This window comes from Poeciliopsis prolifica, unplaced genomic scaffold (genome assembly GCF_027474105.1).
Source record: "Poeciliopsis prolifica strain line A6 unplaced genomic scaffold, Auburn_PproV2 SCAFFOLD137, whole genome shotgun sequence".
NCBI classification, from domain to species: domain Eukaryota; kingdom Metazoa; phylum Chordata; class Actinopteri; order Cyprinodontiformes; family Poeciliidae; genus Poeciliopsis; species Poeciliopsis prolifica.
In genome coordinates this window covers 337,183-353,243 of record NW_026562512.1, presented here as the reverse complement: position 1 = coordinate 353,243, position 16,061 = coordinate 337,183, and the positions used below count along the sequence as shown (strand labels likewise).

The following is a 16,061-nucleotide window of genomic DNA, read 5'->3' as shown; positions in this document are numbered from 1 at the left end:
AAAGCAAACAAAATAAAAAAAACTAAAAATGCTGCAGAACTGATCTGTTGAAATGTGTGTCCTGACTCAGTTGATCTGTTTTTTGTGTATGTCTTCTCTGTTTTCTTAAACTAAAAGACAAAAAATTAAAGTTTGATAAAACGGAGCAGTTAGTGGCTTCATTTAGGAGAGAAACAGACAATTTTAAAGGCTACAGGATGAAAGAGACGGGACATTTTCACAACACATAACAGACCAGGTGTTTCCACGCAGAGTAAAAAATTGAGGGAACCTAACGTTAAAAACTGAAATAAAAGCAAATACTGAAAAATTGGAGAGTAATAGGAGAACGCAGCATACCTCCAGAGGTAGCTCAGGATAGCCAGTTTTAAACTGTAGCTATTTGGAGGTAGCGATAACCAGTGTTGTTCACCTCATATTAGAGGTCATAACGTTATGCCTGATTCGTGTTTGTTGTGATGACGTCAGATCTTTTAAACTGTCCAGCAGAGCTTTGGCCTCTAGAGGGCGCTGTGTTCACAGCTGTGGACTGCAGTAAGCCTGTGGCGCCGGCAGGGGGCGGTAACGAGACAGCCCCTCTGGAACCGGAAGTGAGCCGTCCTTTTGTTGTGTTGCAGTGGCTGTTAGCCGTGAACATGTCCGGCGGGTCTTCAGCCCAGCAGCTCAGAGAGTTCATCAGCAAACGGCTGGCTGCCGCCGCGGAGGAAATCTTCTCGGTCTTCCAGAGAACCGTCGCCCAGTACGAGGAAGAGCTGGACCGGCAGCGCAGACTGCTGGACGGCGGCTGGAGGCCGGACAGCGGCTTCCAGAGAGCAGGTCAGGAGGGCCGGTCACAGAACTCCCACCGTGGATGGGTGGCAGGCAGGAAAACTACTGAATAAATAAACATCGGAGCTTAAAAGAACAGACAAATAAATATAGTTTTAATCTGTCATCCAGTTATTCAACCGTCAGATTAGAGCAAAGTGTTTTTCTGGAGTTTCAGAAACTTGCTGGAAATGTGGACCGAGACGCTGACATTAGCGCTAGCTGCTCCCTGTTTAGCATTTTGATGCTACTTTAGCCCTAAAAAGCTAAAGCTGTAACCGCTTGGACGCATGAGCCAATCAGATGGTTCTTCCAAGCAGGAATGGGCCTCAGCGAGCCACGAAGTGCAGCTGCGATGTTGTTAGCAGATGTGCACCAGGTTTACTGACGTATCAGAAACACGCAAATACAGAGGTTCCGGTTTGGAACTCTGTTTTAAAAAATGATGTTGAACACTTAACGCATTCAAATTCACATTATTAATGATGCATTAAAGACCCAGCCCTGTTATTTATATATTTCTAAAACCGACTGACATTGTGAGTGCCATGCTCTTTTTTTCGTCAGTTTCTATTAATTTTTCAAAATGTGGAAATCACTCACTTGTCTTTCTTTGGATCAAAACATCAAATTAAAAGTAAAAAAAAAACTAAGATTTTGGATTTTCATAATGAGATGAACACATTTAATTTAGCGCTCGATAAGTTTTATTTGTCCACAGTCCCAGTTATTTTTGCTGGTCTGAACAGATTTCATTCAGCAGCAGGAGTAAAAATGGTTCAGTGAAACTTAAAGATCTAAACATCCCATAATATCTCTGTCCATAAGCTCAGGCTGGAAGCTGAAACTCCACCTCAACAGGTGCATCATTTGCTACAAATAATCGAGCTAAAGGATTGCTGCTGTTGACTCTTAGTCAGAACATTTTCTTATTTAAAATTGAGTTATTTGCATATTTTAATGTATTTTAAATTTATTAAAAGTTGAAAAAAAAAAGAAAAATTTGCAGAACATGCCAATTTTCTTTACCTGATTAATTGTCAACATAATTGATAGAATGATAAAATAATTGATAGCTGCAGCTGCACTTTGGACCATTTGGTCCTTTGTCTCCACCTGAATGATGGACGGGTGGAGGACGGGTGGAGCCAGCTTCTCTTTTCTCAGACTGAATGTTTTCTTGCCTTTTCCAGATTTCCCTCGATGTTCTGTCAGGACGAAGCAGATCCCTGCTCAGCTGCAGCTCCAGAACCAGCAGGACTCCAGTTTGGACCATCCACAGATCAAAGAGGAGCAGGAGGACGTGTGGAGCGCTCCGGGGGACGGACAGCTGGTCCTGAAGCAGGAGGCTGACGTCCTGATGGTGGCGCCGTCGCTCCAGGATGGAAACCTCAGCGAACCGGAATCAGACCGGATCCACAGGAGAGACCGGATCGGGACGGAGACTGGACCAACGAGTCCAGGCCGGACAGAGACACGGAGCTGAAGGACAGCCGGGACAGGACGCTGTTGGACAACTGTCCCCTGTTGGAGAGTAAAAGAGACAGAAAAACGTCGGAGAACTCGGGAAGCACGACTCACTACAGAATCCACACAGGTGAGAATTAGAATCAATTATCTCTAATTACTGATCAAATTCTGCAAAATATGAAGCTTTAAATTCATGAAAACTGAGATTTCCCACGATACTGAATACATCAACCAACTGCCTGCAGATTTTTTAGTTAAATAAAAATCTGAGAAATGTTGAGAAAAGCTGGGATCATTTTCAAATTCCTAAATTTCTTGTTGGACTCAAAACTGGAACTTTACATTTTGATGTTATCTTGGAGTTATTGCACCTGCTGGTCAAATGAAGGTAGTTCAGTGTTTTCCCCATTTTGATGCATCTGGAGAGGATCTCTGGCCTGATTTGTACATCAAACTAAAAATCTTAAAACGACAAAAAATCTTGAAGAGTTGAAAACTATTAGATAATAAATGAAACAAAACAGTTCATCAGCTAGATGGACCTGAAAATGTTTTCAATCCAGATATAAAGAAACCAGTGGTTCTGTTCTGTATTCGCTTTGCCCTGTTGCTGGTTTCCATCATGTAAGATGGGCTTCATTATATTACATTATTAATGGTGGCAGTTCCACAAGAATATTGCATTTATGCTTCTCTGCACCTTGATACTTTGTGTGTAGCTTTGACCGTCTGGCCTCATGAATATTCACTACTCTGGTGGTTTCATGACAGTTTGCACTTATGTAAGTGAAAACAGGATTAAAAAGCTTCTATAGCTACTCTATAATGGGCACAAACATTAGTTTCATGTTGTGGTTACAGCTTTTGCTTCATAAGGCTTCAAATTCAGCAGTATTTATTTAGGAATGAAGTACAACGTTGATGGAGATGGTTTACTCATTTTAGGACATCAAGACTATATTTCATTATTTATTATGCCTTAAACATGTAAATACTTACGCGAGTTTACAAATATCAACAGTGGTGGTCACCGCTAACTAAAGCATTAGTCCTGCTAATGCTAAATTACAAACCACAAACATTAGATGTGTTAATTCTACAGAACTATATTAACACAGTATTCACTGAAAGCTAATGCTAAAGCGCTACATTCAGTCATGTTGATACTCACATTACATCATCATTGTATATCATCCTTAACAGGGTGAGCTCTGTCATTACACACCATCTGTGCTTTAAATGAAACATTTATGCAGCTAAATGTTTTCAAATGTAGCAAAAACATTAAAACTGAAACTTGAACTGAACGTTTTGTTTGTCCTCCAGATTTTCCAAAGCATTTTCTGCAGAAGGAGGCGAATATTCCGTTGGCCCGGCGGGAAACTCCAGTCTGGACCGGGAGCAACCGGAAGCTCCTGAGATTAAAGAGGAGCAGGAAGACGTCTGCGTTCATGATGAAGATGAACTGGTGGTGAAGCAGGAGGTTGATAGCTTCCTAGTGACATCTGATTATGAGGAAACTGACCACAGTGAGTCAGAACCAAACCAGAACGCCTCCCATGCAGCTGAGAGGCAGGACCAGGAAGGAAACTGGGACAAAGACTCTGGATCCAGCCAGAATCTGACCAGTCAAAGTAACGCAGCAGACGATCTCCCTCCATTCGATAGTGTCTGCAATTCTGACTCTGGTATAAATCCACAAAATGTTCTATCTGTGGAAAAACCTTCAGCAGCAACTTCAAAATGCGGAAACATTACAGAATCCACACGGGAGAGAAACCGTATTCCTGTAAGATCTGCAGGAAAGCTTTCCGGGAGAGCAAGTACCTGTCGGTCCACATGAGAACTCACACTGGGGAGAAGCCATATTCATGTGAAACTTGTGGGAAAAGCTTCAGTCAGAACAGCCATTTGAGTTCCCACAAAAACTCACACGGGGGAGAAGCCGCACCCCTGCAGCACCTGCGGGAGGAGGTTCGCCGAAGCATCTGCGCTCAGAAACCACATGCTCCCCACACCGGAGAAAAACCTTTTTCCTGCCATATTTGTGGGAAAATCCTGCGGTACAGCAGCAGCTTGTCGGCTCACATGAAGATCCACACGGGTGAGAAGCCATTTGTGTGCAAGACCTGCGGGAAATGCTTTAGCTACAACAGCAGCCTGATTTCCCACATGAGAATCCACACTGGAGAGAAGTCGTACCAGTGCACGACATGCGGCCGCTGCTTCAGCCACAGCACCACGCTGCTGCGCCACACCCGCAGCCACACCGGGGAGCGCCCGTACTCCTGCGCCACGTGTGGGAAGTGTTTCAATAGCAGCAGCCACCTGAGCGTCCACATGACCACCCACACCCGGGAGAAGCTGTACTCCTGCACTATGTGCAGCAAGTGCTTCAGCCACGGTAGCAACCTGGTGCGCCACATGAGGACGCACACCGGCGAGCGGCCCTACTCCTGCCAGGCCTGCAGCAAGCGCTTCAAAAGCAGCACTCACCTGTCGCGACACATGAAGACTCACAGGAAGGGTCGCAGTCCGGAGGTGGAGATTATCCTGGAGGACGGCGGCGCTCCGGCCGCGCAGAGCTAGCGCCGCACGGTCCGACCGAAGACGTTCATTCTGCCACAGCCAATCAGAAAGTTTAAAGCCAGAACTCTGGTTTTTATAACTTCAATACTTTTGCTTGTTTAGAGTGAATTTCTGACAACTTAACAGGAAACAAAGAAAAACTTTCAAGGGCATCAAAAATCATGAAGTTTTTAAGGGAAAAGAAGTAAAAATGTTTTTATTTGCATAAAAACTGAAACACGGTTTTGTCCCGTTTCTGAAAGCGTTTCCTCATTTACTGCTAAAAAACTTTGATCTGAGATCAAGTTCAATTTTCCAAAATTCCAAAATAAAAAGCTTTTTTTTATTATTATTTAAATATTTAATTTATTTAATTTGCACATTTTTATTTTGGTTCTTTTTTTTGTTTATTTTTCAAATTTTAGTGAAGTTAAAATATTTTAGCTTAGTTTTTGGATATTTTATTTTTCCAACTTGTTTTTTTTTTATTCCTCGGTCGGAGCGTCTTCCTCATCGTGTTGCCTTCAGAAATCGTGGGAACTTTTACTCTGTCGTCTGTTTATGTGTTATGACAGATCTTCACTGAACTATCAGAAGGTAAAATGATCTTTATTGATCCCAGAATTGGGAAATTATTGGAATGGCGCACCATGACACACAGAACAGACATTATAAAATATAAATAAAATATACTTAAGTGAAAAATATGATATAAAATGTTGTTAATTGAAATTTTAAGCAGGATCGGGGTGATCGGTGATAAATAATGACAAGACTCTGTTCTGCTAGAATAAATGTGTCCTTTTATTCCGACTCAGATTACAGTAATTCATTCACACAACAAACAATACGCAATGCTTAGATTCTTTCAATCCGCTCTTACCGTGACACTGAACCGGAGAGCCGACGGTTCAGGGAAGAGCTGCAACACGTAATTGGGCGTCTGTACATAACCCACAGCAGACTCTACTCAACAACGACTCTACTTTGACTCTGATGAACAATGGGACTTTTCTGCTTTTTATACCCATTACCAAAAACTCAAATGAAAGAAGGGAATGTCCATTTCCCCTCTTCCAGACCTGTTAGCCAATCAGAATGCTACTTCTCTGCCCACGACTCGACCATGAGCTGAGAGAGTGATCAATTAGCACAGTCCTCATCTCTGGTTGTCCATGATCAATTAGCATACAGTCCTCAGTCTCTGGTTGTCCATGATCAATTAGCATACAGTCTACAGTCCTCAGTCTCTGGTTGTCCGTGATCAATTAGCATACAGTCCTCAGTCTCTGGTTGTCCGTGATCAATTAGCATACAGTCCTCAGTCTCTGGTTGTCCATGTCTCGACCCCCGTTGTCCATGGGCTCCAGAGGCGACGAGCATTCGCTGATTCAATCAACATATAGCACTCAACTTATTAAAATGTGTTGAAAATGTATAAAATGAGCATGAAACATAAACGTACAATTTATCAAAGAACATAGAAAATTCTCATATTAAATGTTTACAAATCCTGACCGCCTGATTGGTCGCTTCCTTAAACAAAGTGAAGGTGAAGCAAACTCTGACATCTGACAGGAAGTTATTTTGTTGTTTTTGTTCTTTTATTTTGAAGACCACTAACCTCTGAGGACAACTTCCTGAAGGAAATTACATCACCTGGAGGGAATTTCCTGTTTATCTGACCTGTATCAGTTTGTGTTATTTTTATGCATATCTTTATTTATAAATTGTTTGTTATAAAACTTTATGTCTATTTAAGGCTGTTGACTCGGATGTGATGAGCTTCATGAAAAGCTCCGGATGAAAACAAAGTTATAAAAAACCAAACTTAACTCTGGAATCTGCTGAAGTTTGTTGCCTGTTTTCTGGCCAACGATCCTCTTCCTGACCGCCGGCTTTCATCATCAATAAATATCAGATTTTTTTATGGATTACATGATCCTCGGTGGAACTGTTGCAGGGTATAATACGCATTTAATGTTATTAATATCAAATCTAAAATTTTGAGAGTTTATATACGGATCGTGCCTCGATTAGTTTAGTCTGTTTACTGATCGTATCTGATCGTGTCTCGATTGGTCTCGTCTGACTCAGGGTAGTGGAACGCGTTACTTCTGTTCCTCCATTACAACACTGGAAGTGAAAGAAGTAACGTCGTGTCCGTGTCTGTGTTCACCATTCCCTTATACAGGTAAAATTACAAACTTATAAGGTTCAGATCTGTATGTATATGTTTATTCTGTTTGCCGAATAAGCAGGGAGTCTTTGAGTTCTTTACAGTAGTTTGAGTTTTATTAAGCGTTATACTCGCATTAGCTTTCTGGCTAGCAGCAGCCGGTGCTACATTTCTTATTACTGTATGGCGATAACCATAATGTTTCTGTACAATGTTCAGCACTCAGTATGTGGCTATGTAATGTTTGAAACTATTCTTGAAAATACATTACAACACTGGAAGTGAAAGAAGTAACGTCGTGTCGGTGTCTGTGTTCACCATTCCCTTATACAGGGTCAACAGAACCGATGCGAACGGCTCCAGATAAAACTGCTCCTCTAAATGGTGTTGCTTTTTCTCTGAAATATCAAAACATTGGAGCCAAATTCTGGATGGTTGTCGTCCGGCCTCCTGGGTTCACAGCTACAGTTAAAAATTCATAGCAATTTTCACCGTCTGGTTCATTCATTTATAAATATCAGTTTCAAAGTAAATATCTGGCTTCAAACTAAATAAATAGTTAGCCATTTAAATATTTACCTCTGAGGCAAATATTTAGTTTGCAAACTGAACAGTTTGAGGCTTCAAATGAATTATTTAGCTGAGTTAAATATTTAGTTGCCAAGCTAAAAATGAGTGACATGAAGCTTGTTGTGTGCCTGTTGGTGATTAAATATTCATAAACAATGTGAATTCTGTGTTTGCTGGACAGGTTGATGGTGAGTATAACACAGATTGGGAATTGGTCATTTTTAAGGCACTTTAATATATTGCTTTGTGTGACCAGTTTGAGTCACACAATATGAAAAAGTGCAAAAAAAGTTTAGCTTCATAAAACTGAAGCATCAATGATAAGAGATATGTGTTCATCTAAATATTAAAGACTTTGTAAGCTACTAAGCTACTTAACAAAATGTTAATTTGGATCCAAAGTTTCACCTGCAAAGATAAATTCATCCTCATTTTATTTTCTTCATATTTATATGAATTTTTGAATTAGTTATTTTCCACCTATTTATAAAAAAATAGCAACCGTTTTTCCTGCATTTAATGTAAGACTAGAACTCTGCATAATATCAGGAAACGTCTTGAGTAAATGACTGAGGAGCCCAACTGGCATCAATAGTGAAAAACTGACATTAATAGTGAAAAACTGGCATCAATAGTTCTGGATATTTAGTTTGACATGAGAGAAATAATTACTCTGAGCTGTACGTCTTGGAGTTTCCGCTAGGGGCGCTGCCGCGGGTCTGGATTGGGCACCGGAAGTTGAGCCAGGCTAACGCAAGGCGCTATCAGCTAGTAGCCGTGAACATGTCCGGCGGGTCTTCAGCCCAGCAGCTCAGAGAGTTCATCAGCGAGCGGCTGGCTGCCGCCGCGGAGGAAATCTTCTCGGTCTTCCAGAGAACCGTCGCCCAGTACGAGGAAGAGCTGGACCGGCAGCGCAGACTGCTGGACGGCGGCTGGAGGCCGGAGCTCCGGCCGGACCGGACGGGTGAGGACGAACCTGTTGCTTAGACCCGTTTTAAGATGATCCAGAACCAGGTCGGGTTCGGACACGTCCTGCGTGTCATGTCAATCTGCAGCAAAGATGGGACGAAAGTAACAATAACTCAATTTAATCTGTTTAAAAGTGAAAAATATTCAATAAAAAGAAAATCTAATGAAGTTATTGGAAACTGAGCGGATTATCTGATTTAATATTGAGATTATTTCCTGGTCATCTTTTATTTATTTGTTCATTTACAGTTTAAAATGGACATGTTGACATAAACCCAGAACAGGCGGTATGAAAATAACAGCATCTTTGTGATGATGCAGAAGATATCGGTCAAACTGAAAAGTAGGTTTTGTATAACTAGTCTTAAATATAACTAGTTAATATAACTAGTTAAAACAGAGCAGATAAAGCCACAGGCGGAGGAAGTGGGGGGCACCGGGGGCCGATGATCTCGTTCCGTAATCAGTCTGAGTTTCTGATTCTGAGTGATTCAAACTTTCTCTCTGTCAACATCTGACAAAATAACTGGGAAGAGTTTTTATTTTAATTGTTTTGCTTATCCAGATAAAATCTTTGTTTTGTTTCTCCCTGCAGAACTTTCTGTTCAATTCCTGAGGAAGGAAGAAGAGGAAGTTCCTGTTGACCAGCAGCTCTGGAAGTCCAGTTTGGACAGGGAGGAACCAGAACCTTCCCGGGTCAAAGAGGAAGATGATGCTCTGTGCTTCGTCCGTGATGAAGAGCTGTCGGTTCTGAAGCCGGACGGTGATATCGCCATGGTAACGTCTGCTGATGACGAGCCAGAACCCAGCAGGGACCGGAGCGTGTCCCAGTTGGAGACCCGAGACCCGGCGGGAAGCTGGAGCGATGACTCGGACTCGGCCAGAGATCGGACCGGGTTCTGGAGCAGCCAGCAGGAAGGTCAGGAACCAGACGCTCTGACTCCAAACAGCGGCCTGCTTGGCGCCGCTGTCGCCGGGGTCAGAGGTCAGGACGGAAGCTGGATCAAGAAGGAGTTCGAGCCGAAGAGGAGACGGGTCAGGAAGAGGAGCAGCGGTTCCGGCCTGGTTCCGGGTGGACTGGGGCTTCGGCCCGTTTCCTGCGACGTCTGTGGGAAAGCCTTCAGGTGCAACTCGGAGATGCGGGTCCACTTGCGCGTTCACACGGGCGAGAAACCGTTTTCCTGCGACGTCTGCCAGAGGGCGTTCAGCTTCAAGGTCAACCTCTCCGTCCACATGCGGACGCACACGGGAGAGAAACCGTACGCCTGCCAGTTCTGCGAGAAACGCTTCTCGGATCACTCATCCCTCCGGAAACACACCAACGTTCACACAGGAGAGAGGCCGTACTCCTGCGCCATCTGTGGAAAACGCTTCAGCCGCAGCAGCCACATGTGGCGGCATGTCAGGGTCCACGCCGCAGAGGCTCCGCCCACCTGAGGCTCCACCCACATGAGGCTCCACCCACCTGAAGGACGGCTGTAGGTGGAGGCCCGACCCAGTCAATAGGTCCGGTCCGGGTCCAGAACCTTGATTTGTTTTCATCATGTTTCTGAATCGTTCTGGTTCTGCTGGATTTACAGCTGAGACCAGAAGTTTACATACAGCCTATTAAAAAAAACACATCCAACATTTTTATCTCTTCTCTTGCTTCAGAATCACTGAAATTATTTCTGTTTGCTAAACGACTCAATAATGAGAAAAAGAATCTGTCAGAGTTTTATACATTGAGTTTAACGTTACTTAATCACAGATTCCAACGCAGTTTGAAAAGTTTGAACACAGTTAATCCCTTTTTTGTGTTTGTTAAATATGAAGTTTCAGGCTGGAAACTTTTGTTTTCGCACGTTTCCGGGTCATGAGACGATTAAAACTCCAGCAGCTTCCAGGCCAATTATAAGAATAAAATTATAACGCTACAAAATAATCGCACCATTACCTTCATAAAGAAATGACATGAAAAAAAAGTCACAATGTTACGAGAATAAAGTCTGAAAAGTTATTTTGTATGTATTTGTGTTTTTTCTTTTACTCTAAAACACCTTATTTTATATTTTTCTCTGACATTTTAAATATCCTCACCTCCCTAAAATAATGGCATAAATCATTTTTTTTGAAAAGTAATTTTTTGGGGCAAAAAAAAAGATTTATGTAATTATTTTAGGAAGGTGATGATATTAAATCTGATGTTATGACTGCTTACAAAGTACTTGAGTTGCATTTTTAATAAAAATCCTCTTTTCAGTCTTATTTGAGTTATTTCTTGGATTAATATTTTCTAACTGAGTAAAAATACGTGGAAGCAGAATTCCAAAAAAATTATATTCAAGTGAGAGTAGAACTACTGCAACATATTTTTATTCAAGTAAAAGTAAAGTATTTTCATCAATGATGAATCATTTAATATTGAAACATTACATGAAGAGATGGATGAAAATATTAAGTTAAGTGTAAATTTTGGTATTTTAAGAGGCAAAAAATTACAATAATTCTAAGTAACTAAAATCAGTTTCTTTCAATATAAAACTTATGAAATTTAAGAAAAACTGCAGGTGTGTGTCTGTCTGGTGAGTGATTGGTTAAAAATGTTTATTTTTCATTAACTGGGTAGAGAATCCAGATATTCCAGAAGAGTAGAGATACTTCATAAAGTTAAAGTACAGTGTAGTAAAGTACTCTGAATAGTACATTTTTCCAAAAGTGCACTCAAGTAAATGTAATTTACTGTTGCTTGTGTAGACCAAGTGATTATGATTGGCATAACATTCATATGTTTTATATCTGCGCCGCATGTTTTGGTCTCATTTATTGATGAGAAACATTGATGGTCGTCCTGCATCCCGCCGGCAGAGGGCGGTGTCGGCAGCCCCGCCCTCATTTGACAGCCAGGCGGATGTAAACAGCAGCCCGCTGCTTCGTGCTGCAGTGGCTGTTAGCCGTGAACATGTCCGGCGGGTCTTCAGCCCAGCAGCTCAGAGAGTTCATCAGCGAGCGGCTGGCTGCCGCCGCGGAGGAAATCTTCTCGGTCTTCCAGAGAACCGTCGCCCAGTACGAGGAAGAGCTGGACCGGCAGCGCAGACTGCTGGACGGCGGCTGGAGGCCGGACAGCGGCTTCCAGAGAGCAGGTCAGGAGGGCCGCGGTGCTGGTTCCGACCCGGTCCAAGAGGGTCGGATCTGAGCCTCATGGACCGTCTGTTAGGCTAACGGGGAGATTGTTCCTCTGCGTCAGAACAGCAGGCCTGAATCCGGCCTCCATCTTTTCTGACCGCAGAATCAGGGGGTTACCAGCTGATCCACAACACCACCCAGCTGATCCACAACACCACCCAGCTGATCCACAACACCACCCAGCTGATCCACTACACCACCCAGCTGATCCACAACACCACCCAGCTGATCCACAACACCACCCAGCTGATCCACTACACCACCCAGTTGATCCACAACACCACCCAGCAGATCCACAACACCACCCAGCTGATCCACAACACCACCCAGTTGATCCACAACACCACCCAGCTGATCCACAACACCACCCAGCAGATCCACAACACCACCCAGCTGATCCACAACACCACCCAGTTGATCCACAACACCACCCAGCAGATCCACAACACCACCCAGCTGATCCACAACACCACCCAGCTGATCCACAACACCACCCAGCTGATCCACAACACCACCCAGCTGATCCACTACACCACCCAGCAGATCCACAACACCACCCAGCTGATCCACAACACCACCCAGCTGATCCACAACACCACCCAGCTGATCCACAACACCAGCAGCTGATATAGCTTTAAAAAATAGGGCTTCAAAATGAAATGTACTATTTCATCATACTAAATCTGATTTTATTCGATTTCTTTCTAAAAGCTGTAAATTAGAGGACAAAATATATTTTTAAAAATTGGCTTTTATTTCAATCATTTTTCTGAGTTGTATTATGGACTGGCTTTGACAATTTATGTTTTATTAAAAAATATCAGCAGAATAAAGACACGATTTTACCTGAAAAAGTCCTAAAATTATGAGTAAAAAGTTAACTTCATTTAACTTATTTATTATTTTCTGTTGGAGTTCTCATGAAATTACTTTATTATATTATTATTATTATTATTATTATTATTATTATTATTATGCTTCTGTTGCATTCTTGTAATGTTGTGATTATAATGCTTTATTCTTGTTTAATTACAAATGTATTTTGGTAATATTCATGCTTTATTTACATTTTACTCTAATTCTGTTCTTGTAATATTATGATTTAATTTTTTAAAAAAAATTAATGAATCTTAATTTGGCCATAATATTCCATTGGAAGCAATAAAATAAAAACAGTTTTGTCTAATTTGATAATAAATCTTTTTAATGATGCATAAAAATGTGAAACTCCATTCTGGTTTTCTTGCCGTTTTCCTTCCAATAATCTGGATCAATAGTCCTAATCACCAAACACCAGCAGGTCCGATCATATCTGTGGAGAATCAATCAGCTCATCAATATCGGCTCAGATCCAGCTGGATCCCACGTTTTTATGGAGCCATTTATTACTTCATTTATGATTTTAGTGATAAAAATATAACAATTTTATACTTAAATATTACAAAATAAAATCAAAGTTAGACAGAAGCAACAAAAGGTGTAAATTTACCAAAAACAACAACTCTAAACTGTAACTTATTTTATTGCATTCTGTCAAAAGTTTACATACCTGTTAAACTCCAGACAAACCCATATTGAGGTTTGAAATTATTCAGCCTAATATGAAATTTAATTCATTGGGAAAAAGCAAAAGCTTTTTATAAAAAGTGTTAAATAATTTGGGTTCCAGTTACGCTGTGTTGCCATGGTAATTATTAATGTTTTAAAAGCTTCCTTTCTTCCATCAGAGCTGCTGCGACTGCACCTGTGCAAGAAGCCGCAGCTTTTGCACCAGCAGGGGGCGTCGGCGCTGACCCGGCAGCAGCCAGAACCTCCGACAGCAGAACGGAGGAGCCTGGAGGAGCCGCTGGTTCTGAAGCAGGAGGCGGACGCCTTCGTGGCGTCTCACCCAGACGGACGCCGCAGGGCTCCAGAACCGAAACACAAGTTTCTTCTGGAAGGAAGAGAGCAGACCAGAACCAGGAACCCGGCCAGAAGCAGAGAGAGCGGCTCCGCCTCAGAGAACCGAGACCAGAAACCAGGACCAACCTTCCAGCAGAACGCAGAAACAGGTGAGAAGCTTCAATCTGTGAGAAGGTTCACCTGCAGCTCAGGATGACCAGTAGGGGAGCCGGTGGCTTGGAAAAGCTCATTGAGGTTCAGCAGGAAGTGGATCTCCGCCACTTCCTGCTCCAAAATCAGCCAACCTGCAGGTTTTCTACAGGTGAACTGAAGGTGGAGCTCAAACATTCTGCTCATGTCTGTACAACCGTTTAAAAGGCCGGTAGCACGTAGCAGAATCAACGTTTTTGATCTTTCCATCATGTTAAAGTTTTTCCCTGGTCAAAACATTCCTGCAGCGTCGCTTTGATTCTTTCATGTTTGAGAAATCCTTTAATCTCCATGGCAACCAGTCAGCTGGAACTCCTTGGTGGATCTAGCCTCGGAGGAGTAGCTCCTCCCCCACTCGGCTCCCTCAGACTAGCCAGCAGCAATTAGCAAACGCCTGGTGGAATTGCAGAGCTCATTATAGGAGCTGCTGCTCAGAGCAGCGCTGGTAAAAACGATGAAGGTCAATAGAGGAACCAGAGTTAATCAGTTTCTTTGTTTTTCTCCCTGCAGATACTACGGCATCGTGTCCCCCTGGAGGCGGAGCCTCCTGCAGACCGGAAGGAGCAGCAGGAAGCAGAACCTCCACAGATTAAAGAGGAGCAGGACGAGCAGCTGATGATGAAGGAGGAGATTGACTCTTTCACCGTGACGTCGGCTTATGAGGAAAGCGACGAAAGTGAAGCTGAAGGAAAGCAGAACGTTTTCCTCGGCTTCCAGGAGGGAAGCTGGGAGCGAGACTCTGGATCAGCAAGCAGCACTGACCCCATGCCACGTCCTAAACTCATAAGTTACAGTTACAACCCGAGTGCTGAGAGTCTGAGCAACGCCCGGACCAGTGACGGACCCTCAGGATGTCAGCTCTGTGGGAAAAACTTTGGCAGCGACGCAGAATTAAAGGAACATATTAAAATCCACGTGGTGGAGAAGCCATTTTCTTGCAATGTGTGTGGAAAAGCTTTCAAATACAACATCAAGCTGCTGATCCACATGAGGACGCACACTGGGGAGAAACCATTTTCCTGTGAAATCTGTGGTAAAGGCTTCAGCCAGAAGGTGAATCTGAATGTCCACATGAGGACGCACACAGGCGAGAAGCCGTATCTCTGCAAGACCTGCGGAAAGAGGTTCTCTGACCAGTCTGGCTTTAAACGCCACATGACCATCCACACGGGCGAGAGGCCCTACATCTGCAAAACCTGCAACAAAGCCTTCAGGTACAGCGTCCACCTCATGGTCCACATGCGAACGCACACGGATGAGCGGCCATACTTCTGTAAAACCTGCGGCAGAACCTTCTCCGACCCGTCCACACTCCGGAAGCACAGCATGACCCACACGGGTGAGAGATCCTACTCCTGCCAGACCTGCGGGAAGCGCTTCAGCGACAACAGCAACCTGCTGCGGCACATGAGGACGCACACGGGCGAGAAGCCGTATTCCTGCGAGATCTGCGGCAAAAGCTTCAGTCAGAGCAGCAACTTGATGCAGCACATCCGCACCCACACGGGCGAGCGACCGTACCCCTGCGGCATCTGTGACAAGAGCTACAGCCACAGCTGCACGCTGCTCAAACACATGAGGAGCCATTCCGGAGAGAAGCCGTACTCCTGCCAGCTCTGCGGCAGATGTTTCAGTCACAAATGCACGCTGTTGAAACACATGAAGATCCACACAGACGGCGGCGCTGTGCCGTCCTGAAAGCCCTGAACGCATCACGTCAGGGGCCAGCTAGTCGGTTAGTCTGCTAAACATCCTTAAATGTTCCTATTCTAGTTTTTAATTTGTTCATCTTTTTCTGATATGTTCTCTTTTCATAACTGAATTTTATCATATCTGGGAGAAAAACTGAAAGGATTTGTGGATTTTCTGTGGAGCAGCAAATTAATCAAAACATGTTCAAAAGAAGAAAAACTGGCGAGTCAAACGCTGATCCTCCCCACTGCCTGCAGCAACACCGCAGGAAAATATGAATATCTGTATATTGCAAATTTTACTCTGCTTTTTCAAGTCTGAGGATTCATTCAGTGATTCACTGATGGTCACAGACGGACCCAGACGGAAGGAAGCCCACCAGGCCCAAAGCAGGCAGAGCGGGGTTTGAACCAGCAACCCAGCAGTTTCAGGACGAACGGCTCAGTGTTAGCAGCAAACATTTAATTATGAGAATAAATGCACAAAATTAAGAGAACAAAGTCATAATAGTATAAGAATAAAGCTATAATATATGAGAATAATGTAATTT

General features: G+C 43.2%; 1 protein-coding gene across 1 annotated transcript; it reads left to right on the top strand.

Moving 5' to 3' along the window:
- Nucleotides 1-624: 624 nt before the first annotated feature.
- On the top strand, nt 625-15,562 carry LOC129355533 (uncharacterized). The gene is given in 12 exon segments (XM_055025136.1): nt 625-816; nt 2,001-2,404; nt 3,604-4,202; nt 4,204-4,286; nt 4,289-4,861; nt 8,298-8,558; nt 9,159-9,990; nt 10,217-10,235; nt 11,487-11,727; nt 11,832-12,347; nt 13,456-13,796; nt 14,330-15,562. Coding segments are annotated over 10 exon segments (4,236 nt in total). The 5' UTR covers nt 625-816; nt 2,001-2,404; nt 3,604-4,020; the 3' UTR covers nt 15,518-15,562.
- The last annotated feature ends 499 nt before the right edge of the window (nt 15,563-16,061 follow it).